The 24,889-nt window shown below is 44.7% G+C and overlaps 1 protein-coding gene across 1 annotated transcript in view; it reads left to right on the plus strand.

Moving 5' to 3' along the window:
* Window positions 1-3,827: 3,827 nt before the first annotated feature.
* Window positions 3,828-24,889, plus strand: part of UGCG (UDP-glucose ceramide glucosyltransferase) — a 331,832-nt gene continuing 310,770 nt past the window's right edge. The window contains exon 1 of the mRNA XM_069630621.1: window positions 3,828-4,101. Within this exon, the coding sequence (XP_069486722.1) occupies window positions 4,004-4,101 (98 nt within the window). The 5' untranslated portion in view covers window positions 3,828-4,003. The remainder of the gene's footprint in view (window positions 4,102-24,889) is intronic.

Here is a 24,889-nt window from a genome sequence, read left to right on the forward strand (position 1 = left end):
GAGCCACCTAAACAGAGTACTGGACCCCAGATGCGAGGAAAGTCCATAAAGGTATCCAAGAACCGCAGTGGGGCTGTTTGCGAGAGCCGCGAGGAGCTGAAACCGTGAAGTGCCGCTGATCTGAAGTTTGCCCATTGCTGCCACCAACTTTCCAATCGTAGTGCAGAAGTCCCCAGACGCCCTCCCTCTTGTCCCCACGACTGAGACCCAGTAACAACAGGCTCTGCAGACCTACAAAGGAACAGAAGCCAGCTGGAACCAGTTCTCTTGAAACCAAAAGGTACTGTAAAACTAAGGGGACTTACCTCTTGTTGTGTAGCCTTGCTAGCTCTCAGTTGAGACTTATCTTGGTTGCATTGCAGAGTTGCTTGCAGCTTTGCCCCTCACAAGCCTCCCACTCCCAGCTTCTGGCACTACAGTGATTTCATTTTCTGGAAAGACTTCTAAAACAGTGTGCACGACTTTTTCACCTACCTGTAAGAAGTGCTTCAGCTGACCTAGACGTTTGCTCAACTAACACTGGCTGGCCTGGCTCCCTGAAAGACTCTTCTTACCTCTGATGTGGTGCTTTAACTATTCCCCAGGAAAGGTTCATTTACTTTGCATTGGAGGGTTCAAAAAGTACTTACCAACTTAATAATATGTGTTAACCATTGTTTTCTTTCCTCCTCTTTTCCCTTTGACACTAAACTCAGTATTGCTGTAAATGTCTCGGGAGGATAACACAGGGGCAATGCGCTCACCTTGGAAGCAAGATGACACGGAGCAATAGAGGTGCGATCCCCGGGTCCGTGCTTAGAAACCTCTGATTATTAGGCGCGTTATAAATAACCTATCATATCATAATGTACCAGTGATATATCAGTGTCCACAGTGTCCTAGTTATTTAAGTCAACTCAGGCGTAGGAAGTGTCTGTGTGCCATCCCAAATGTGTATCTACTGATTTATTGAAACCGAATGTGTGTACTTTTGAAGTATATTATTTTGTTACATATAGTTGCTCCCTTCTAACGAATGCTTATTCAACGGACAAATTAATAAATAATTGTTTAATCTAGAAACCTTGAGAGTGTTTATTTGGATACTGTGAATCTCTGTGTGATAACCCTATAGCTCACATTGGCCCCTCTTGAGATAAGCCTGGCTGCTCAGTCACTCTACCAACGTGTGTAGTACATGCTTATACCAAAGGTTGGGTTAACTATTGCCAAGAGGTCAAGGCTTGTGCAGTCTCTCACAGGGTGCTGCATGCAATCTTGCCCAACAGTTGTGGTGCAGCATGCAGGACACATCTCGGGTGAACCAGGGTTGTTGCCGGAAGACCTTCCAAAAAGGCATTGCCACCCCTCGGATGGGAGATAACCAAGGTTTCGACAGTAGGTCTGAAGTTGTGTTCGGAGATGAAGGGCTTGGTTTTTAGCAGGAGAAAAAGTTGGTACCAAGACGTTTGTGTATTCCTTGCTATGTGCTGTTTGAAGGAGAGTTGTCTTTCGTTGTTGAACCCAGGGAACTTGGCGCAGGTTGCCAGCTGAGGTGTAAAGCCCTCGAGGTGCATAGCAGAGAGCCAGGTCTGGATGTCTGGTGTTGTTGGTCAAGAGTAGGAATTCATTCTTGGTGTGGTTGAGCTTTAGCACTGGAGCAACTATACTGAAGGCCTTCTGGTGAAAGGAAACCTCCTGCCCCACACAAATACATTACAAATCTTCATGGCATGAGTCCATCGTTGATGCAAATATCTGCATGATGTACCAAGTGAAGTTTCTTTTATAAAAAATGCAAATAATAATAATAAACTACCTAATGAAGGCTTTTCTTGCACCTCGTATTGAGACTACAAATACTCCTTCAACCAATCCTTTTCAGGACAAAACCAGTTCCAGCAGTCACATGGTCCCTCATGACCGTGGCACGAAAAAGTGCCAGACAGCCAGTTTTGCTAATATGATCTGTGCATGTCTAAAAGTGAATTTGTGGGTAAACAAGCACTGCCAAGAGCAAAAGTCAATATCTAATATGAATGAAGTTGGCTGTAAGGGAACACCTGTTAGGCAAAATAGAGAAATACATTACAAACAAACCATCAGGTACCTGACAATAGATATAGTAAAGAAAAAACATTTCCTCGACAGTCACTCAACATATCCTCAACTGTCTCAACTACAGCGGCATACTTGTATGTGGCACGTCCCAAGAGGTTCATGATCAAGCCCTCTGGTGGGTATGCATTATAGTAGAAAATGCAAAACACAATTTACATTAAAATAGTTCTGAATTCGTCAAACTGACACAATTCTATAGTCATGTTTTCTTTGAGAATGACATGCAAACAGACTCAAACAACGTCAGTGTGCATACTCCCATGCCTGTTCCTTCACATTTGGCACGGATGTGCCCATTCTCAGGCATGGCCAGTTACTGTGAACGTTACTTACTTTACTTCTATGATTCCGCCTCTTTGACATCTTACCAAATGCGATCAGAGCAGTGCCAGGAATCTTTTAAACATGTGGAAGTCACAAATGAATGGCATATGTTCACTTCGACTTCTATAATTAGTTAGTTAAATTGGTCTGTGGTGCTATAACCCGTAGGCCAATAAGGACTCATATGAGGCCAAGAGGAGTACAGAATTAAAACAGATAGGTTTTATTTAGTTATATTGCTGTGTGGGGAGGTTACCCTAGATGCAAGCGTGGTTGGTCTAGACTTGATCCTTGCCCAACACAATGGTGGACAAATCATGCCATGGCTTCCCATATCCACTGGTGTGCATGATCTCTCTGATGCTTACGAGTACATAAACGACATGGTTGTGCAGGGGACTTGGCAGATGAGTGACCTGACTACTGGGCGGGAGACACCCGCCAAAAGTGTGAGTTGAGAGCGTTGGCATTGAGAAGAGGTAGGAGAATGGTAAAAACAGTTCTGGGATGGAACTTTCAGGTGGGTAATGAGCGAGAGAGAGGGGCACTATTGGACACAGCGCAAAAAAAATACTGTTCGTGTACAAAAAGCAGTCTGTGTCCATGTTTTTTGTTGACGACTCCCACCAACCCTCTCGCAATAACGTTCAATGGGGCACGCAACGTACACTCCAAAGACTTCACTCATCGAGTAAACCACTACACACCAGAACACATGTCATTAACTTCATTTGATCACACTCAAAAACGAGAACTCCATACTCCAGAGTCGACGGGTTGGTGAAACGATGCGTCTGTGTAGCTGAGAGGCACTTTTGAAGGGACGGGTCTCTTCTGGCGTCCGAAGATGGGGGGGCAGGATGAAACATCAGAATCCTACCATTGTGATTTCATGATCTGCGCCTGCCGCTAAAAAAACTAGGAAGAGAGTAGCTGCTTTTAATGGGAGTGACGCACATCCATTCTCCACCGCCGCAGGATTGCGGTCTGACTGTCTGTCACTCTTCTTTTCCCGCAAGAATGCCAGTGACGTCACCCCTAAATGAGTCAACTTGTAAGCTCAGATGTTGACTGGGAGGCGGCACAAGAGGCGGGACCTCATACCAGCCACGCCCTACTGCAATGACCTCACCCTCGGAAGGGCGGGGCCTGGGAGACAGGCACGCGCTCTCTGTCGAGGCACGCGCGTGGCCGTAAACTGAAGAGTGATCGCAGGGAAGAGTTTGGGTCCAGGCGTGACGTAGCACACTCAGCAGAAAAGTAAAGAGGAAGGAAAAGGGTGTGGGCGGACCCTAGCATGGGAGTCCCGCACGGCCATTGGTGCAAAAACGAAGTGGGCAGGGCAAGCGCGCACCGGCAGCCGGATTGGGCAGGGGTGCCACTGCCAGCGCGAGCCTGAGAGAATCGTGTCAGTTGGTGCGCGAGCCAGGCTGGAGCTGTGTCAGCGGCAGGAACAGGTGCCGCATTGGGGGTACAGCTTCAGAGTGACAAGAGCCAGATCCATCCGCACCGCCTCACAAAATCGCAAGCTCACCTTGTATTCTTCCGCTGCGCAGGACCCTCACACCCCCTCGCCACCATGTCGGTGCTGGAGCTGGCGCTGCAGGGGCTCGCTCTCTTCGGACTGGTGCTCTTCTTCGTGCTCTGGTTCATGCACTTCATGTCCATCGTCTACACGTAAGTGACGTGGGGGGGGGGGCGATGATGCAACAGAAGAAGGGGGGAGTGGCGCAATATGAAAGGGGTACACGCTTGTCAACTCTTTCCGTTATTACAGGGAAGGGGGGTCGTGCGTTCCGCCCCTCTGTCCAGAGGCAGCGCCGAGTTGACTCGAGCAATATTAGTCACAGAGCTCACCCAGGGTGCAGCTGCTGCCGGCCACACCCCCGGGGAGTCCAGGTCAGCAGATCTGCCCTCTCCGGCGCCGGGGCTGGCTCACCTAAACCTGCCCGTGTCAGCTGGCGAGGGCTCGCGCTGCCGTTTTATTCTGCTACAGTCTTTCATTTATAACCGGGGGGGGGGGGGGGGAGAAACGAGCAACGCGGGATCTAGCGCTAGTGCCGTGGCCCGGGGTGTGAATGGAGAAGTGAAGGGCGCCGTGCCGGCTACACCCCCCCACCCCCATGTAAACAGAGGCTGCAGCACCGGTTCCTCTCTGAGGAATGCAGGTTGTCTCTGTGCGGGAATCCGCCCCCCCCCCCCCCCCGGGAGCCACCTACACCGCTCTGTATCTGGGGGGAGGGGGGTCTCTGTGCTGAGCATGTTTATTATATCCGTCTTTGTCTTCCCTCGGTCCACCGGTACCCGTGATCCGGTTTTCTGTGCTGCTATCACACCCTACTCGTGCTGTGCGTGTGCTTCCGCGCTGGGGCTTTATCTCGGCCCTGTCCCTTTTTTCATAGGGTCGCATGCCCCCGGGCGAAGCCGATCCTTTCGGGCCTATAGCTTTACTCAATCATCGTGTGAAGGCAGCTGATGCAGAACTCTGTGCGCTTCCACCCTTCTTCTTTTCTCACAGGTGTTGGGGGGTGTTGGTGTGCATGCTTTATCCCCAGCTCGATGCATGTCAGAGAGACAGACTCCCCGATAGCAGACCTTGAACATGTGACATGCTGAGCTCTTATGGCTGCATTGGCGCACACAGCCGGATTGCCTCCCCCCTGGTGAACCGCGACCACGGGCTCCACCCGCACACCCTGCGGCATGAGACCCAGTGAGTGGCGCCGCAGTGGATGACGCCAGGCACTTATTTTGTGAGTTCGTGCTGCAGACGTCACATTCCCATTCACCAGATATATATACTACACAATCATTGGATTGGAGTTGCCGATATAGCTGTGTCCACACACCATCGATTGCAGCTGCTCGCTTGCCGAACCTGCGTGTTTCTTTTTGTACGCAATTTGCTCAGTACTACTTTTCGTATTCGGTCAAGTCGCGGTTGAAGTGGTTTGACGTTTTGATCCGCTATTTAATGCCTGTACTCATTCCGTTAAACCATAATCACAACTGTTAATGCTGCCTCCTCCTCATAATGTGACATATAACCTGCTTTTAGTATCTTTTCTCAACTCCTGCTTTTTGTGCACGTCATAATCTTGGACCCACTGTCTCTGCAAGGTGTGTTAATAGGAATCCCTCGTTCATTGCTCATCATACGCCTCCAACAAAAGCAAATTGCCCAAGTGTTTGTTTCTTCCTACTGTAAAGTTTCCCCCGCAGGGCCTGGCTCGCTGCGGGAAATGCTCGCTCTGTAGCAACTTGTCTTCAAACCGAAGAAAACAATGTTGCCGGGAAAATAGCTGTCTGTGCGTGTTATAGGCTCGCCCCGTCCGCGCGTTCATCCGGGGCCCATTCGACCCACCACCTTTCTTGCCTTCCACATTAGGTGCCATTTAAATTGGGTAATACACAACCTTTTATTGCAGCGCGCAGAAAGTGGATGGCATGCAGAATGAAGCTCTATATTAAAATAACATGTGCACGCCATCTCATTACCAGTTTTTTTGTTTTATTTGGAGGGGATCTGTCCACGTATGCTTTCGAAGGCCACCTCGTTGAGGTGCAATAACTGCTCGGTCAGCAACATATGGTTGTCGGTGTATTCCTGCGAGGCATAGCAATGGCGAGGGTCAATGGCAATGCATCTATATGTAGGAACACGTATTAAACATTTGTTTGTTTTTTTTAGCAGCCAGAAGATTGAATACTATGTCTATGACTAAATTAAATGTTTTACCTAGTGGACAGTACATATGACACACGGAAACGATCGAGGGTGTTAGAAATAGGGATGGGTGTGTGCTTTGGTGTCGTGAGTGGGTTTCGAGATGCGCTCAAAAGGCCCTCCCTCTCATGCGAAGCTGTCTGTATTTCGAGAGGCTGTATCAGAAATAGTCGTCGGCACGTTAAAACTACACTCCTCTAAATGTTGCAATTTCTAAATGGATGGCTTTGTTTTGGACTGAGGAAAGGGTGTGATGTTGCTTGATGAACAACAAATACAAGGGATGGCATAAACAAATACAGCTATTTTAGCAATTTCTTTGACGTGCATCCAGACATTGGTTAGTGTCACATTCGAATGAGTGCAGTTTTTATTTTGGGTAGATCTTTTTAGACGCATGTTAGGATTGTAGCCAGCGACATATTGAATCGCCGTAAGTGACAAGGTCACTATCGGTTGTCAACACTCAATGAAAAAACAGATTTCCTAGAAACGGGCTAACAAGACATGGCTTATTTGAGACAGCTGGACTCCATTCAAGAAGTACCGCGCATATGGGTGTCTGTGGCTGCCATGAGTGGATGAAGAGGGAGGCCAGCTTAGCACAATCGTGCCTTGTTTTCTTGCGCTGCACTGGAGATGCTGCAGCTCAGCCGTGTTTGATGATAGACTGGAACACTTAAAAGTAATACATGTCAGATGGCTCGGTGTAGAACATGGAACTACTCTTTGCATAGCTGCTCGCATCTTTCACTGCAAAATATATTTATTTAATTCCACTCCCCTTTTGGAGAATTGAGTGCACTAAGGACGTGTCAATTTGGGAAGGTTTGTTTTCGTACTTGTCAACTTTTTGAGCTGGCAACGCTGTTGAAAGGACTCTCCTGGCTGTCGGTATTGTAAAACTAAAAAGACACACTGCTGGGCTGCCGACTTCAATCTATGCCGGCTGCATAGCAAGACCAGTCTCCTGTATTTTCTAGACGGGGATTCAAATATAACACACCTTGCACATAAAGTTAAGCCCTTCTCTACCAATTTAGGAGATTTATTACGTATGTGTTTTTAACATTCTTCCCACTAGTGAGGCTTTGGGTCGCCGGACTGGGATCCCGCTTGAGGATAGGATGTCGTTTCTGTGCTAGCGAAGTTGAAACCACACAGGCACCTATTTACCAGCTGTCCCAAGCTATTGAATCTGTATATTAAGGGCTACTCTACCATGATTTCCAGTATTGAATCCTTGAGTACTGAAAAGTTCTGGAGCTATATATATACAGTGAAGAATCTCTTACATGTACTGCAATCGCATTCCATGTATGGAAGGAAATTCTAGATAGACCCTCTTCGCCTGTTATTATAGTAATCATGTTGTATCAAAAGAGAAGTTTGATATTGCTTGTATGGTAAAAGGAAATGCATGAAATGGTTTCTTCTATTTTTACTCTTCTTTTAAAACTGTACGGCAACCTTTGTTTTCAAATGTTAGATATTTGACTTATCTTTTAACATGTATGTTATATCGCTGATCTTTAAGTATGTGCTTACGGTTTATAATTCTGTTTAACCAAATGCACAATAAAAACAAATAAAAAAAGAAAGGGTGATTTGTTGATGGAACTTAGCACTCTGTTACGACTGTGGGTGGACAATGGGATTTGCGGGCGAGTAAACTAACTGTAGACCTGTGATACAGCATAATATACCCTAAAAATTGGGTCTCTGCTTGCCCCAAGTCACGTATGTCCTATTTTGGAGGCAGGTAGTAAGATGTGTTTTTTTTTTTTTTTGCCTTAATTTTTTTTTTTTGGGTCCTGGCACTGTCCGCCAAGGATGGTGTGCACACAAAAGGTTAACTTTATCAATACAGCTTCCTTTTTGTGAAATAGTTTCTGTAGCTTTCCGTTTTATGCAGAATGTTCTGTATCATCTACACATTGACAGTTAAAGATAAATATGCTCTTGTTCCAGCAGCTTCATCAGCACATGCTTCCTAAACTTGTATGGTGCTGCTCTTGAGTTTGGTTTGTATACGCATCCAAGTTAAGCTGATTAGACAGAGTAGCCTGCATTCATCAGGGTACTCTGCCACATCTTGTCTTATTGAATTTGTGCATGCTCTCGTCTTTTAAATGATAATCTTGGGAACCCTGCAGGCTAATATTGTTGAAAATTTGGATCAATAGCACAGCAGGTAATCGATTTACTTACCAGTAATCTTTCATTACGCTGAGTCTTAATCTTCCTCGTCACAGTGCATACTGCTTGAGGGCTAAGTCTGCGTCTTCCTACAACCCACTCCAACTAACCCAACATAGACAACCAATGAGTGGTCATTGGGACGACTGATGATGGCCCTGGGCTTTCAGCCGCTTGCATCTCCCACCCCCTCCACCTTCTTCGTACTTTCCATCTTCCAGGGGCTCGTCCTGAATGGACATTGCATAGCCAGGGGTGACTCAGGTGACGGTGCCAAAGTGCACAAGCTGTCAAAGGTGGTATCAAATAAGTTTACTTTAAAGCTCTTTTTTTCTCCAGGAGGTCAGAGGGATCTCCCTGTTGTAAAAACCTGTCAAAAGTTCCAGACTAAGATCTGAGCAATACACGCTGTGCATATGTCTGTGTTCATAAACAAAACGTTTACTGCCCAGAAGGTCCCATTTAAGCCAATCTTTTGTCTGCTAGGGTAGCTTCCTCTGCAGGAACAGACACCTGAGCAGTCATATTGCGCTTCACTTTGGAGACTGGAGGGAATTCTGTCTTAAATCCTAACAGTGCATATCACTTTGCAGCAAAGTGTCAGAGGATGGACTTGTCAATCACCTTTCTTTCGTTCCTTAATGAGCAAGACCCAGACTGCCTTACGGATAGGGCGACTGTCTGGATCAGAAGTATCATCCTCCAACTAGACGCCCTCTTTGGGATCTGGCATGTGGAAAATGTCACCTTATTTGCTAGAGAACGTCCAGAAGTTCTTACCAATGTAGATTATGGATTTATTTGGGTTGTCGCGTGTTCAAGGACTGTTGAAGCATCATCGTCTGCCTGACCATGTGCCTCTTTCTCCTGAAAGGCTGCAGCCACTTCCTCAATGGGCTGCTGAAATGTCCTGTTCCATTGTGATCGTATCCTGGGCTGGAACAGCTGCTGAAGAACACAGCAAATCTAAGCTGGATTCAGGCTCCGTTTCGATCACTTTTGTTTTTCGGTGCATTTGTACACAGTTGAGGCTGCTATTCACTTTCTATTGCCATGAGTACATGACTAGGTGCCGTATTCAGCTATAATCCGGTTGCTAGGTGATACGTCAAATTGTCGCGAGAGACCGTCATGCGTGTTGCTGCTTAGTACTATTAAACCTATTCACCCCAGGCATCTTGTGCTAACAGGAGCGCATACTGCGGATACCGTTTGGACATAATGCACCCACAGGGTAGGTCTAGCGGTTCCCTAAGACTAATTGACCATCCATTACAGCTTGCTTGGTCGTGCACAGGGGACCCTGGGAGCTGTGTCTTTGCATGTGCTCTTGAATTGCCTTTTTACAGAAATTTGTATTGGAACTAAATATGGGGAGCCCAGCACTACTAGCCCAGCAACACAATGCATTCGAAACAAAACATTCAAATATACTTAGCTTGTTATAGCCTGTAGAAATCAGCACTGCATGGTGGAGACAAAAAAAAAACTGACCGGGATGAGTCTATGGTCATGTGACAAAGGACACCACTAAACAGTGAGAAAAGATCAAAGCCGGGTATGGGTTCTCTGCTGAGTTGTAGGAAGACATTGTTTCCGAGGACTTTGCCCTCTAATAGGACTGTGACGAGGAAGACCTATGAGGGAGTAATGCTTTTTTGAACTTGGCAACCCTGTGGTGGCATTATAGCAAAGATGCCCCGGCTACCTGTGTTGTTGCTGCTTTGCAAACTGGTCAAGAGGATGTGAGAGGGGATTGACGGGACTAAGTTCGTTGTTGGAAACATTGAGCTGTGTATCCTTCAATATTCAAGGTTGTGCATTTCAAACGTGGGGTGGGGAGGGCACACCCTGCAATACTGCGTAATGTGTCCCAGAGGCCAGGAAAGAGCAGGTCCTGTTCTTGCAATATAAAGCGTGGGGGTATGTGCTTCGGTTGTGAGAGCATTTGGCGGCTAGTTAACTAACACTGGCAATTCTATATTATGTACTCGTCAAGAAAATTGCAGCTATTAACAAGCCCTCTATTGCACTAAATGAAACTGGTAAACTAGACTACTAAGCAGATCAAATTGGGGAAAAGGGGAGCGGGGGGTTGTGACATCTCAGGGCTTCTTTGTGGAAACGTTGCAACGCTGATATTTTGATTTAGGGACGACCGAGTAAGAGCTACCTCCATAATAAATTTGGTTGAATTTTGGTACTGATGTAAGAAGAGCAGTGCCCCCCCCCCCCCCCCCCCCGGGGCAAAACGTTTGCTATTGGCTAGGCTTACCTTGGAAGATATCTTAAAAAAAAAAAACAGATATATAGGATGATTCCAAAATACAGCCATAGATGACCTCCACCCTCAAGTTTTCTATTTAAACACACGTGCAAGACAAGCACAGTTCTTTAACTGGACTGGTTACAGATTTAGCTACCGTGTCAGAATACTCGATTGAAGAGCTTTGTTCAAACGAAAAAGAGCTGAAAAGTAACCGAGTTGAGACTTTCTTTAAATTGCACAAAGCTAGAGAGCATACAAGATCAACTAACACAATACAATTTACATGATGCTGCCAATAAGAAGTGGAAAGAGAGAACACACCCAAATGAAAGCAGCCTTGAAAATAATAAACTGCTAGATGAGATAAAGAAAACACAAGCATACATGTATCGTAGGGTCAGAAAAATCACTTCCACCATTATGAAAGAATAAACGAAAGGAGAAAACCTTTCAGACCAGATCATGGAATTCCAGCACAAGCCTGCACCAGCGCTGTCACTAGAGCTCAGGGAAGATGGCTCCACTCTAGAGAACCATGCCAAAAGCCACAGAAGTAGCAGGGCCAGCACACAGATAATTTTCCCCTCTACCTCAGTGCACAGATGGACTGCGTGCTTAGCTGAAGGCACACTTGTACTTTACTTCAAATTAAGCGGGCATTCTCAGGGCATACCCCCTACCACACCCATACACAGAAATACACACATCACTAAAGCATATAGCAAGTTATTGAACCCGTGCAACCGTGTGGGTCTGCAAACTGAATTGGAGGATGAACGGTGACACCTTAAGACAATTTACTTTTAATCCACTCAGACAGTAGTCTAAATAGATTATGGCATCATTGATTTAGCCCCCGAAATCAATGGTTCAAAGAGAAGTCACCGCTCAGACCATTGTCAACTGGTTCAATGCATTAAAAAAGTCCTTAACAACCAAATTGCAACAGCCCCTCCAACGACGCTGCACAATCCACCTCACCCATGCAGAAAAAATGTTCTCTACAGTCCAACGAACAAAGGAACATGAGCAGGTTGTTCCTTAATAAATAAAAGCCTAAAACCAGCCCGCATGTATGTAAACCAAATGCTCCTCAGGGCAGCACACACACACTCAAGTTACAAAACCCCGAAGAAGGCTCAGCAATGACCACCCCAATGCATGGTTTACAAAGGACTGTAAAACCTCTCGTATCACAATGCCATGATGCCACTTTAACCTAAAACACAAGGACCCGATAAACTGCGCTAAACGCAAAATACCTCTGAACACTCAGGAAACATAAATAAGGGTCAGATAGTTTGCTTGCCATGTATTGTGTCTCTGGTAAATGCTGCAACCATCAGCACCGCATTCTGGGAAGTGCAGTGAACAATTAAAACAATAAGGACCCATAAGCCATAGTTTATGCCAAAATCTCAACTACTCGACATCATTCTACAATCTGGTCGCTTTGCATACTATTGCGTCAGAAGATCTCCTCACTCCAATCTAGAGGGACGCCCTAGACAATTACAGGGGAATGTGTCTGAACCCCTGCAAGCTATTCTGCAGCCTTATAAACCATAACATACTAACCTTGCAAATGAACAGTAACATTCTACACATAAGACTGAGGATTCCACTGGGTGCATATGTTCACTTTAAATGCTGTGAGCAAATATGTAAAAAAACAAAAAAAAACACAGGAATGGGCAAGATTGGATTGCTTTTATAGATTTCAAAAAGTTTGATTCAATCCGGCACTCTGCACTGAGCCTTAAATTACTGCACACTGGAATACGACGCTGGGGGTAGAGGGGATATTGGTATTGGATATTAAAGTTCCAGTACAGCTCCATACACTGCAAGGTGAGCATGGACAACCTGCAAACCGAGGCCTTTAAGAAATAAAAGTGAGACAAGGGTGCAAGCCCAGCCCATTTAAATGTCTATATCCATGACCTCCCTACACTGCTAGTGGAACCACAGCCCCTATGTCTGAGACTGAATGGCTCAGACATAGAATGCTTGTTATATGGAGATGATCTTGTCAAAGTGGCACTCGCCTAAGGAATCCAACACATTCTTAACATTGTTGGAACATATTGCAGGTCCTGTGCCTGGCCAGTGAACCTAGGAATAACAAACTCGTGGAATTCCTGAATACGACAAAGAACAACAAATTAAAACCATTCCTTTTATGACATAAAGTATAAGTAGGTCACAGGCAAGGATTACCTTGGCCTCAGAATACGTGCATCTGGATGTTTTCAACTGGCAATAAAAGCACTTAAAGCAAAAGCCCTCTGTGCATTCAGTTCTAGTAAGAAGCAACTAGCATACTTCAATTCACCAGTACAATGAATGCTAAAACTTAACACCACTGTCTTCCCCAATCCTACAGTAGGTGAGAGGTGCAGTGTCCAAAACAAAGCCAAATTAAAAACGTTTGCACCAAGGTAGGGCTCAGAATCTGCACTTGCCACGAAGTCTTTAGCAGTTAATTATTGCCTACAGGAGAGTAAGAAATTGTGTGAGTAATCTTTCATGCCTGGCTAGTGGCTTGCAACTTTTACCCCTGGGTTTGGGACAAATCGCCCACAGAAATCCTGTGCCTCCAGTTCTGCAAACCGGAGCCTCATGTGCATAGACACTCCCCAAAACATGGACGTAGAACGGAGCTGGGGAGATTTCCCTGGCTGCTCATCATCCAAAAGGAATCATTTAAATTCTGATGTCGAATCGCGCATGGTAACTTAATGTCCTCCACGATCAGGCACTGCAAGTCCAAACAGTTAAATCCTTGAAACGCGCCCTTGAACAACATATCGCACAGTGCAGTCCTACTGCATCGTTGCACCAGCAAAGGAAACCGAAGACAGGCGGGGATATTGGCTAGAAACTTGGGCATGCCCTAAAGAAGCAATACACGGCATATACAAACATCACCACAACAAGCTAGAAAGTTACAAATCACAGAGGGGGTGGGGGAGTTACCTTTAACTTGCAGAATACTCAGCAGAGAAAAAACTCCCAAGTTTAGACTGACAACAAACTGTAAATAGAGACTAGCCAACATAGCTCCAACCGACACTAGGGGAAGAAAGGATGTCACCAGTGTTACTTGGGAGATGCAGGGATCAGAGCTACGCATCGTCCACAAAATGACATTTGGAGCATTTATTTCCCTGTGTTTTGTTAGACTAAGGATGTCTTTGCAAATAAAACGGGATAAGAGCAGCTCTGCATCATACACTGAGAACACCCGAATTGGTAACAAAACATGCCTTTGCACGTCTTTAGCAAACCTGGAAAACAAATGACTATCACCAGAGGGAATATAACATTTGGTGTACTGTAGGAATTTACTTTTGCAAAACTGGTCCAACTTGTTTGTGCCAAATGAGTACTTTGCATTGTATTATTGTAATTACCTGGGTGTGTCTCCTTTGTACAGTGCCCTGTTGTTTCCCAGTTAGGTTTAGGCTTTGAGTACCATACAGGGTTAAACATTGCTGGTATCTATTGAATTCCAGGTTATAGCATAACGAAGCCTGGTTGATTTAACATCAAAAGCTAGCAGGAGCTACATTTGGCTCACCAGTCAAAGTGGTGCCATGTCAACATGCCTATTTGGCGCTATGTTTTGGGGCGGAACATAGTCGTTTATGGTTCATTGCTGGGTGCTGGATTGAATTAAAACCTTTTCAAAATCTATAAAGCAAGCAAATCTTGCCCATACGTCCGCCTGAGTCTTATGTGTTTGCAGGTTTAGTATTTTATGGTTTGTAAGGCTGCAGAATAGCTTGCATGGGTTCAGACACATTCCCCTGTAATTGTCTAGGGCGTCCCTCTACTTTGAGTGAGGCGTCCTTCCGATGCAAGCGTCTGTGAAATGGCCCGATTGTAGAATGATGTATGGGTCTCATTTGAGTCATTTATCTTGGCTGCAGGACTTTTTTTTTTTTTTTTTTTTTTTTTTAATTCCTCAACTCTTTGGAGTTTTGCTGGCTTTCAGTAATTTCCTTCCAGGAGATTGCTCATTAGAACGTTTTTCTGGCACTGTGAGGTCTGGGATGTCTCCTGCATAAGTTCCCATATCTGACCATTATTAATGTCTATATCGGGTTCCTTATTGCGTTAATCATTCTCCACACTTCCAGAAAGATTGCTGGTTGGTTGCAGCATTAACCAGAGACAGAATACATGGCAAGCAAACTATCTTCTGTCTTCGTTGTTTGTTTACTGAGTGTGCAGAGGTATCTTCCGTGTAGCTCGATGTTTATTGGGCCCTTAAGTCTTAGGGTAGATTGGCGTCATGGCATTTTAATATGAGCTGTTTTACCGTCCTTCCTAAATCATGCATTAATTGGGGTGGTCACCGCCTCGTCTTATTTGGGGTTGAGTGTGTTGGCCTGATGAGTATTTTGGGGTATGGTTGTAGGTTTATATTAAGGAACAACATGGCCATGTTTCTTTGTTCGTTGGATTGCAGAGAAAAAATGTTCTGCATGGGTTTAGAATTGTGCAGCGTCTTTGGAGAAGCTGTTGTAATTTGGTTGTTCAGGGCTTTTCTAATGCATTGAACCAGCTGACAATGGTGCGAGTGGCGACGTCTCTGACAAACCATTGATTTCAGGGGGAGGAGTGGGGGGGTTTAAGTCAATGATGCCATATTTACACTGCTGCCCTGAGTTATTTAATAGTACATTGCCTAAAGGTGTCCCCATTCAGTTTGCAGACCCACACCGTTGCCCAGGTTCAATAATATGCTTTAGTGATGTAGGTATTTCTGTGTTGGGGCTTTCCTTGTAGGGGTTATGCCCTGAGAATGTCGCCTTCATTTGAAGTATTCAGCGAGGCGTGCAGGCCATCTGTGCACTGAGGTAGATTGGAGGATTATTTGTGTGCCGGCCCTGCTACTTCCTTGGCTTTTGGCATGGTTCTCCAGCAGGGAGCTATTTTCCAGAGCTAAATGACAGCGCTGATGCCGACTTGTGCTGGGATGCCATGATCTTGTCTGAAGGGTTTTCTCCTTTTTGCTTGTTGGTTCATAATGGTGGAAGTTATTTTTCTGACCTACGTATATGTTTATGCTTGTACATCATCTTATTGTTCTGAAGACCTTCCGGTTTCTCGCAGTTAAACATTTAATTAGGATGCTTTCATTTGGGGTTGTTCGTTTGTCTACTCTTTCCACTTCTTGTTGGCAGCAACTTGTAAATTATTTTGTGTTAGTTGATTTTGTATGTTCGCTAGCTTTGTTCAATTTAAAGAAGGTCTCAACTCGGTTACTTTTCAGCTCTTCTTTCGTTTGAACAGGGCTTTTAATTCGAGTATTCTGACCCTGAAGCTAAATCTCTAACCAGTCCAGTTAAAAGACCGTGCTTGTCTTGCCCATGAGTTTAATAAACCTTGGGGAGGACTCCCATAGAAGTTATCTATAGCACTCTTGGTCACTGCTGTAATTAAGAAAACAGTTTTCCCTCTAACTGCTCTAGTGTATTTATTTTGTACTTGACTCTTCCCAGGAGTGTTGAGGCGGTTGGTCTTTGTTGTGTTCCATCTGTTGCATACAAACAGTATCTTTCTGTGTTTCCCTTACAATCTCCTCTACTCTCTCCACGACATGCAAAATGCTACACACCTGGTTCTGTGCTTAAGATTGTACGCGCATATTACTCCAGCACTGCACCAGCTGCTCTGGCTATATTTTGAATTTTTTTAAAATTCCTCCTTATACAACTTTTTAAAAATATAGATCTTCCAAGATCAGCCTCGGTAATAGCAAACGTTTTCTTCCGGAGGCCCACTGCTCTTCTTTTATCAGTACCAAAATTCAACTGAAGTTACTATGGGGTCGTTTTTCCTCGATTCTTCCTACATCCAAACACATCATTGTGACATCTCGTGGCTTCTTCATGGAAAAGTCTCAACTCCCCTTTTTCCCAACCTGATCTGCTTGGTAATCTAGTTCACTGGTTTCGTTTAGTGCAATAGAGGGATTGCTTGTTAATAGCCTACATTTTCTTGACTCATACATGATCTAAAATAACCAATGACTGACATTAGTGTGCACATTTTCAAGTGCGGTGCAGGCTGGTGTGTCCTCTTAGAATGTTTGAATTTCCTACCAGTCATGTGGTGAATCGGAGGTGTTACTGCCGACCTCTGGCATAGGAGTGGGGCGTATCCGTGCACGCGGGCCGTCAGTGCAGTGATCTGTTCATTCTAGTGCTCTCCCCCCAACTCGTACTGCATTGGAGTGCAGATGGGATAGGAGGGAGATGGGATGGGTGGAGGGTCACTTAGGTTGTGGGTGTTTGACTACATGCCCAACCATTGACTTCCCATGGCCATGTGAAACCTGGTGTCCGTTCCCTTCCAAAACCCCTTCTGGCCTCTTTTTTGATTTAACTCTCTCAAGCAGTAACATCAAACTTTGAGATTAATAGGGCCTGGTAGTTCTAAGCAGTATTCAGAGTTAATGGCCTATTTGCCACTAGAACGACACAAAATCTTAGCCAAGTGTGCCATCAGCCTCTTGATTTATAAGAAATAGTTGTCCTTCCAACTACTCCTGTTTGAAGACTAAAGTTGGCAACGTGGACAGTTTTGGCTCTTGGATAGACGTTCAAGCACGTTCATCATTGGTCCTGGAATTTTTACCGTTTTTCGGCTGTTGCCATGTTACTTCAGTTGCTTGGCAAATGTGTATCCCATGCCTAAACAAAGCCAAAACTGTTGGCTTTACCAATGCTTGTATCATTTTCTGTCCAAAGTGCACGTAGATTTGGAAGCAGTGTATGAATAAATGGACTTCACATTGGCCCAGCTCCACCTTCTTGCTGTGCCCAATAGATAGAATCCCACAGCCATTCTGCGTTAGGAAACTAGGCATTGCTAATAAGGTTGATTTTCTGACTACGAATCGTGCTACCCAGCTTTAGTTTTATGTTAGTATCCTTACTAGGTCTAGTCATAAAGGAATGTATTCTGTTAATGGAGTTGTGTGACATTTTGTGTAATTGTGAGATGTAAGCCTTATGTTTTATATAATGCATTACATTGTTTTATGAAGCGTATTATTCTAAATGAGGATACTTTGTCTTGAAGTCTTCCATCCCAGTATTGACAATAATGCAACTCTGATCTGAAGCGGTCATCTCCATATCTAACTGTACGCTTCCTTTACATTTAATTCTGGGAAGGCAGCATTGCAAAAAATTGACTAGGACAGCATGCAATAACAGAAATAATGCATTGAGATTCAGTGATGCGCCACTCATTGCAGGTAATTGTTTCAAATAGTCTAGCGTAGGCTTTAGTTCACCTTTTTGAAATGGTTGGAGAACTGGCAAAGTGGGTAACTGATGGCTTGATGTACTTGGTTTGGGAGAGCAGGAAATTGCATGATACTTTTGCTGCAGTGTTGATGCTTCTAGTTGGGGTGTTGCCGGGTACTGTTTGCTGGTCTCTTTCTAGGTGCTGTCGAGGGCATAGAGCATTTTTGTCCAGATGGTAGCCTCGTGGGTAGTGTGTTTTTGCTTTGATTTTCAGATGTGTGTGTATACATTGTCTACAAAGTTTGCTTCATCTTTCACACCCTCGATACATCTGTGTAAATCCATTTGAGTTATCACTTCATTGTGACTGACTGGATGTTGTGAGAAGGGTAGTTCTTACTCGGTAACAGCAAACTTGGGGACAATTTCCTTTTTCTGTAAAAGGCGCCCTGTTCCTTTTTAACGCAGGTTAGAGTGCAGATGGTCTGCTGATTGCACTGAAATGGAAACACTAGGAAGTATTTAAACTAATCTTCAAAGTGAGGGCCGTCGCATTGTGCCAGCCATCGCTGATATCTGCTTGTGCGCAGGCGCACTGTGCGTACCTTTTTTCAGATCTGCCCATAACGTTCATGTTTTTTTCTTCTCACCTAAAGAAGTCTCGTAAGTGTTTGCAAACGGCTCACCACTAGCCCAGTCTTTGTGCTTTTTTTTTTAAAGTTGACCTGTAGGCAATATGGTTTATGCTGTCGCCATAGAAAGAGGTCTCCTACGCAAGAACAAAACTGCACGTCCCCAGTGATAACTGTGGCTACAACTATCCTTGTGATCTCAAACTGCTCACCATTTGCCTGTGTTGTGCATAGAAATGTATTTGGGAGAGATGAAGGAAGGTCCAAACCCAGGTGTGTTTTGCACACAGCAGGTTTGCTGTGAAATGAAAAATATTGTATGCACCAGCCGTAAAATATTCTGTTGGATGCATGCACTACAGATGTTCTCTTGGATGCGCCTGCCATGGGTACGGTCTTGTTATGCTGTTTGAACGCCATTCCTTACTCCTCAAGAGTTTCTCATCACTTGCCAATGGCTCCTAGTGAGTGTATTTTGTGGCTTAGATACGTGTAAGTTTTGTGTGAGAAGGTTCGAATCTTGCACCTATGTGGGAGCTGCCTTCTGTGACAGTCTAACGTATTAGGGTGTAGACGGTAAGTGGGTTGAGCACTCGCTGCTGCTATATGTGTGATCTGCAGGTTTGAATCCTGGCAATGCCAACTCAGCCTTCCATCCTTCTGGGGCTGAGAAACGAATACCAATTCCAGTTGTGTGATATTGTATGTACATACCTTCGATGTAAATCGCTTTGGCATAAGCGCTATGTAAATGACACATTATTTGTAACACTGGAAAATGTCGGGTGAAACAATACACTGCGTGCTGTAACGCATTTAAATCATTGCGGGGGGTTTCATGCAGAAGGTGCACCACTGCTTATCCCTTTATGTTCATTCTCTTGTCTTCCGCTTTAGAACTTGCCATGCATTCCAAAGGGTGGGTGCAGGTATATTCGGTTTGGGGCATAGAGTACAAATCTGCTTCTGCTATGGCTTCCAATCCTTTTGGTTGTCTACATCGTGTTGGAACGCACGTCCCTTGGTATTTCATGCAGACCGGAATTCAGGTAATGTGTGTTGTGCTTTTGATTAGATTAGTGGTCTAAGTACCGTAAATGAGCTGTCTGTAGTCTTTTGTATATGGTTTGTATATAGAACAGCGTAATGTTCTGAAAGTCCACTTGATGTGGTCTTGGTCCACTTGGAAGCACAGTCGTGTGCTGGTTGTCTTCAAGCAATTCTTGTTCGTGCTGAGCCTGGTCTGCGTTTCTTTGACTACCCAGAGTGTAAACTGAACTTTGTGTCCAAATGGTTTCATGTTTCACTGCCCATCAGTTGCCCACTGTACATGGAAAGTGGAGCCTCGTACCTAGGGTGTTTGTGTAGTGGGTAGTTATATTGTTTTCTAGTGTGACACATTGAGCATAACCGCATGGGACAAGCATCTCGCTGATTTGACATTGTTGACCCGTTATTGTGTGGCATGCCATCTTGATCCGTGGTTTCTGTTGGTTGCTAATGGTTTGAAGAGTGAGACGCTGCTGTGACCAATATGCAGAGTGGTGATGTGGTGCGCTTCAAATTCACCTCTGTGTCCACCCAAGAAGTAATTAACATTATTGGCTCACTCAAATCCTCCAACTGCTAAGGCTACTCCTGCCCAGCATCTGTCATTAAAGATACAGCCAAAGATCTTGGCCCCTTTTATCACCACCCTCACTAATGCCCCCTTTCACCGTTCCATCCAACCTGAAGAATTCTTAGGTACTCGCACTCCAAAAAAAAAAACACATTGGACCCGAGCATCCCCACCAACTTCAGACACATCACTACCATCCCTTTTCTTCTCAAAATCATCTACAGGGCTGCCTATAACCAGATTCAAATGCACCTAGAGACCAATAAGCTACTTGGACTCTGCCTTTCTGGATTCAGACCCCAACACAGAACTGAAACCGCCCTGATCGATCTGAAAATCCAGATTGATGACCTGAGGGACAAAGGGAAACCTGCTCTCTTGCTTTGTTGGATTTGTCTGGTTGATCACAAGGTACTGTGCAGACACCTATCCCCAGCGGCCCTCTTCAACAGAACCAACAGCTTGCTTCCTTAACAGATCCATGAGTGTTCTCCGTCTCGGCAGCAGCTGATCCTATCCCTATCCCCTGTGGTGTCCCAAAAGGTTCATGTCTATCACGTGTTCACCAAACCACTGTTTGATGATCTAAACCGTCTGGGTGTCACATACACTAACTATGCAGATGACACCCAGATCCTCTTACCCTTGACTGATAACTACGATAATGACCTTGCTCTCATTAATAAAAATCTACCTCATCATTCAGGCCTAGATTGCCACTCACGGACCGTGCATGAATAATGACAAAACTGAGTTACTCCTATAAGCCGCTCCTATCAACATGAAGGAACTGAGCAACCAATACCTACTCTTTAACATTGATGGTAATGATGGCCAACGAAGTTAAAAACCTTGGGTTTTTACCTTGACACCTCCTTGAATCTACACAAACCAGTCACTGCAACAGCCTCGACAACAGCATACACTTGCACGCTTATTCACTCTTGCAAACCCTTTCTCTCATCTAATAGCTGTATCACCTTAGCCCGTGCACTTGTGTTATCAAAAATGGACTATTGAAATGCACTGTACCTAGGTGCCAGTAAATAAATCACCAACAAACTACAAAACCTGCAGAATAATGCCCTTAGAACTGCCCTGGGCATCCCCTGATGGCAACATATCGCAATGACTAGGTGTAAAACTGGCTTTCTGTCCTAGAAAACATTTGGCTCAAAGCCTCCCTTACACATAAATGCCTCAACAATGCTGCCCCTTAATACCTAGCAGAAAAATTCCTCAAACAACTCTGCTAGACCTACTAGGACATCTAATACCGGCTTCCTTAAATTAAAGTGCCGAAGTACAAACTAAAAAGAACAGGGGATAGCAGCTTCCCAGTTATGGCTGCTCAACTGTGGAACTCACTCCCCGCCCCCCCACTCTACGAACAAACCAATCCTTCTGCAAATTCAGAAAAGATACCAAACAATGGCTAATCTCCAAAGACACACCGCTGCAAACCCCCAACCCCATGTATGCATAGAGACACTTTATCTGATTACCCTATATGTATATTTCTCATCAGTAATGTTGTATTTCCTATGTACCCGAAATGTATTCTTATATGTGCTGTATTTTTAAGGTGTCTTCCTGTATATCTCTCTTCTATTTTGGTGTATTTCATATGTAAATACCCTGCCTAGCGTAACTTGTGTATCATGATGTATGTAACATGCTTGTTGTGCAAATATTGTGTGCACTGCTCTTTCTGTAACCATGAATATTCTTGTAATAAAGTCTGATCTTTATTGGTGTTGAGTAGCAACAAAAGGGTCTGGGTTTGTACAATGTGTGTACTGCCAGCTGTCCAGTTCAATGGGATGTGGGCAGCACCACGTGTTTGGTAGTGCTACTGCTTTTTGTGTTTTGGTTGTGTTTAAATGGGTAGTTTTCAATCTGCTTTCAGTGAACCGTTGAGATATGCATGGATTTTGTCAGCGACCTTTGTTGCACAATACTGCGCTTGTAGATTTCATCTGTTCGGCTCCTGTACACTACTGTAGAAAAATATGAAGAGCCTTTTCATCACTCCATGAGAAAAGTATGCTAACTTAGGTGGCACCACAACTACTTCTACATCATTTGAGTGATTATCATGAGTGCGGGGCTGAGGGAGACGAGGTCTGGTCCCAGCCCTGAAATCTAGCAGTTGGCTATTGCTTGGGTAGAATGGCTTCTACAGCTAAACTGGGAGGCACAGTTGAGGGTACAGAGTCTGAGGTGGTCCACTTGATGGCTTTTGTAAACGGAGATGAATTTAAGGGGATCAAAGCTGCCGTCAGGCAAAAATTGGCGGAGTACTTGGGGTGGCACATTTTAAAGTATGTGGGCCAGCTGCATGGGTAACCCCCTGTGTTTGCCAAATGCCAACTACGGCAGAGCTGTGTTGTTCTGATACCCAGGGCGGTCTCAAGTTTTATCGGGAATGTTGGTGGTGGCAATGCCCCATTACCTCATTCAGTTGCCACACTTCTGAGGCCTTGAGTATAATAAATGAGACTCCCTGGATAGCGTTTGGCTCGAAAATCTGTGACTAGCGAAGCCTGTGGTAGCTGCATTCAGGAAGTGGTAGCTGCATACTGCACGTTCAACCATCCGACTTACTAAAATTGGCACAATCTGGATTTGGTGATATCAACGAAATATACATATTTAGGTTGTACATCCTCCCAACAAACTGCAATTTTCATCAAGCGTTTTTCTTCTGCCAAGCTGCCCCTAGCAACGGGAGCAGCACATAGAAGATGACTAGTAAATGGACTGATGATGAATTGACGCATGCACCATGATGCTCTGGGAAACATTGATTCAAATGTCGAATGGGAGTGGCCATAACGAGGATGGCGCAGCAGTCTATGAAAAAATAAACCCTAGTGAAACCATGGATGTCTAATGGACTGTCTTACAAACTAGGCTGCCCCTGTTAAAATACCCTTTTAGTACTCCTCAATTGGTCGTCTTTTTTTTCTGTCTGCTCCTGTTTTAGTTGGCCCGTTTTTAGTTTGGGTTCGTTTAGTTTGAGCTAATCATAGAAAGTGGACCAGACTTTTGACTTTGAGTAAATATTCTCACAGGTATTCTGCCGAATAGCTGGATTTTGGCTGAATTCCGGCAGGAAATGTACGCTAAGCCGATGGCTCTGAAGGCACTAAACAGAATGATTTGATAAAGTTCCGAATTTAGGACATTACATTTAGCCTGGATTATTTCAAACACGTCCCTGGCAATGGTATGAAGGACAGCAGCACTTCAAATTAATGTTTTAGGTCCTGGTTTATCAGTGAAGCCAGCAGCCCCACATGAATTATCAAATTTTATAGCGTAGACTGGGAATCACCAGGTAGTTCCTCAGACAATGACAATAGAACACGTAGCTTTCTGAAGTCTTCAAACTTGTCTTTGCCATTTCAAGAGGTGTTTATTATAAATAATAAAATGCGTGCATTTCCCTACTTTAAGCATTTCCCTACCGTACACAACTAAACTAGGGTGCTCGTTGTAACATTGTTTGTGTTTTTATTTTTTAATTTTTATTTTTGAATCTAAAATCATGCAAACATTGCACACCTACATACACCTCCTCGTAATCAACAAATCATGGCCGGAAGAACGAATACAGCGATATCTTGAAGCAGTGGACATCTTTAACACAGTCTTGAGTGATTGGGCTGCTATTCTTTAGTAATTTCTCCATGACTCCTGGTAGTTCCCATTTGCCCCATACTTTGCTGGCTTTTGATGGACAGCCACATGCTGTGTATATGCAAGGTTCTACTGCAGCACACATGTCCATGTCGGCCATCCATTGGGGTAACACTGGCTTCTCCGTTGAGCCCCATAAACGGGCAATATTTCGCTTGACCAGCCCAGCTGCGGTGAAAATGAACAGTTTCTCCCACTTGTTGGTGGTTTGTTTGTCGGGTATAACCAGCAATAATAGTTTTGGATCCATCGGCACTTCTCTTCCCAGTGTCTCGGATATTTGAATGCAGCATTGATGCCAGTATCTTTGAATTTTGGCAGAGGCCCACATGATATGTATGAATGGCCCCTCTCCCTCCTGTCATCTCAAACAGTTCGGGGTCGGAGGCCTTATCCCATCCATATAGTACCACCCTGGGATAGTATATCCTATGCCCGAGCTTGAGTTGTACTAAGCGAAGCCTAAAGGTAATTGCTATTTCCCTTGGATGCATCATTGCTAATTTCCAATCCTCCTGATCAATAGTGCCCACCTCTTTCCCATTTCTGTTTCAGAGTGACCAGTTGGGGATCAATAGCACCATATAGGGTTGATGTGACTTGGGGGAACAATCTGGCACGTCTGTGAGAGAAGATATGTTCCTACGCAGCACGTGGGTAAGCTGTGTATAGTGGTACTGTTCTGTCTGTGGAATCCTATATTTTTGTTGAAGCGAGTCGAGAGACCAGATTGTCCTCAGCAAGAAGATCACCAACCATCGTAATGTAAGCCTCGGTCCGTCGCGGCCTAGTTGGCAGCTTATTCACCTCGGCCAAACAGTTGTTGTTCCACAGGGGGTGCATCCTCGTCACCCTCTGTCCCCAACCAATCTGTTTATGTGTACTCCTCCATAACATAACAATGTGTGTTGTTGTCGTGTGTGGAGAATGGGTTTTCAGGGGGTTGATAAAGTAGCGCCCTAAGCGAGGTGTCTGCTCTCCCCTGGATTTCACCCTAATGTGTGGTAACTCGCGCTTGCCATAAAGCATTTCATTGATTAGACA

This window comes from Ambystoma mexicanum, chromosome 6q (genome assembly GCF_040938575.1).
Source record: "Ambystoma mexicanum isolate Mex_15411 chromosome 6q, UKY_AmexF1_1, whole genome shotgun sequence".
NCBI classification, from domain to species: domain Eukaryota; kingdom Metazoa; phylum Chordata; class Amphibia; order Caudata; family Ambystomatidae; genus Ambystoma; species Ambystoma mexicanum.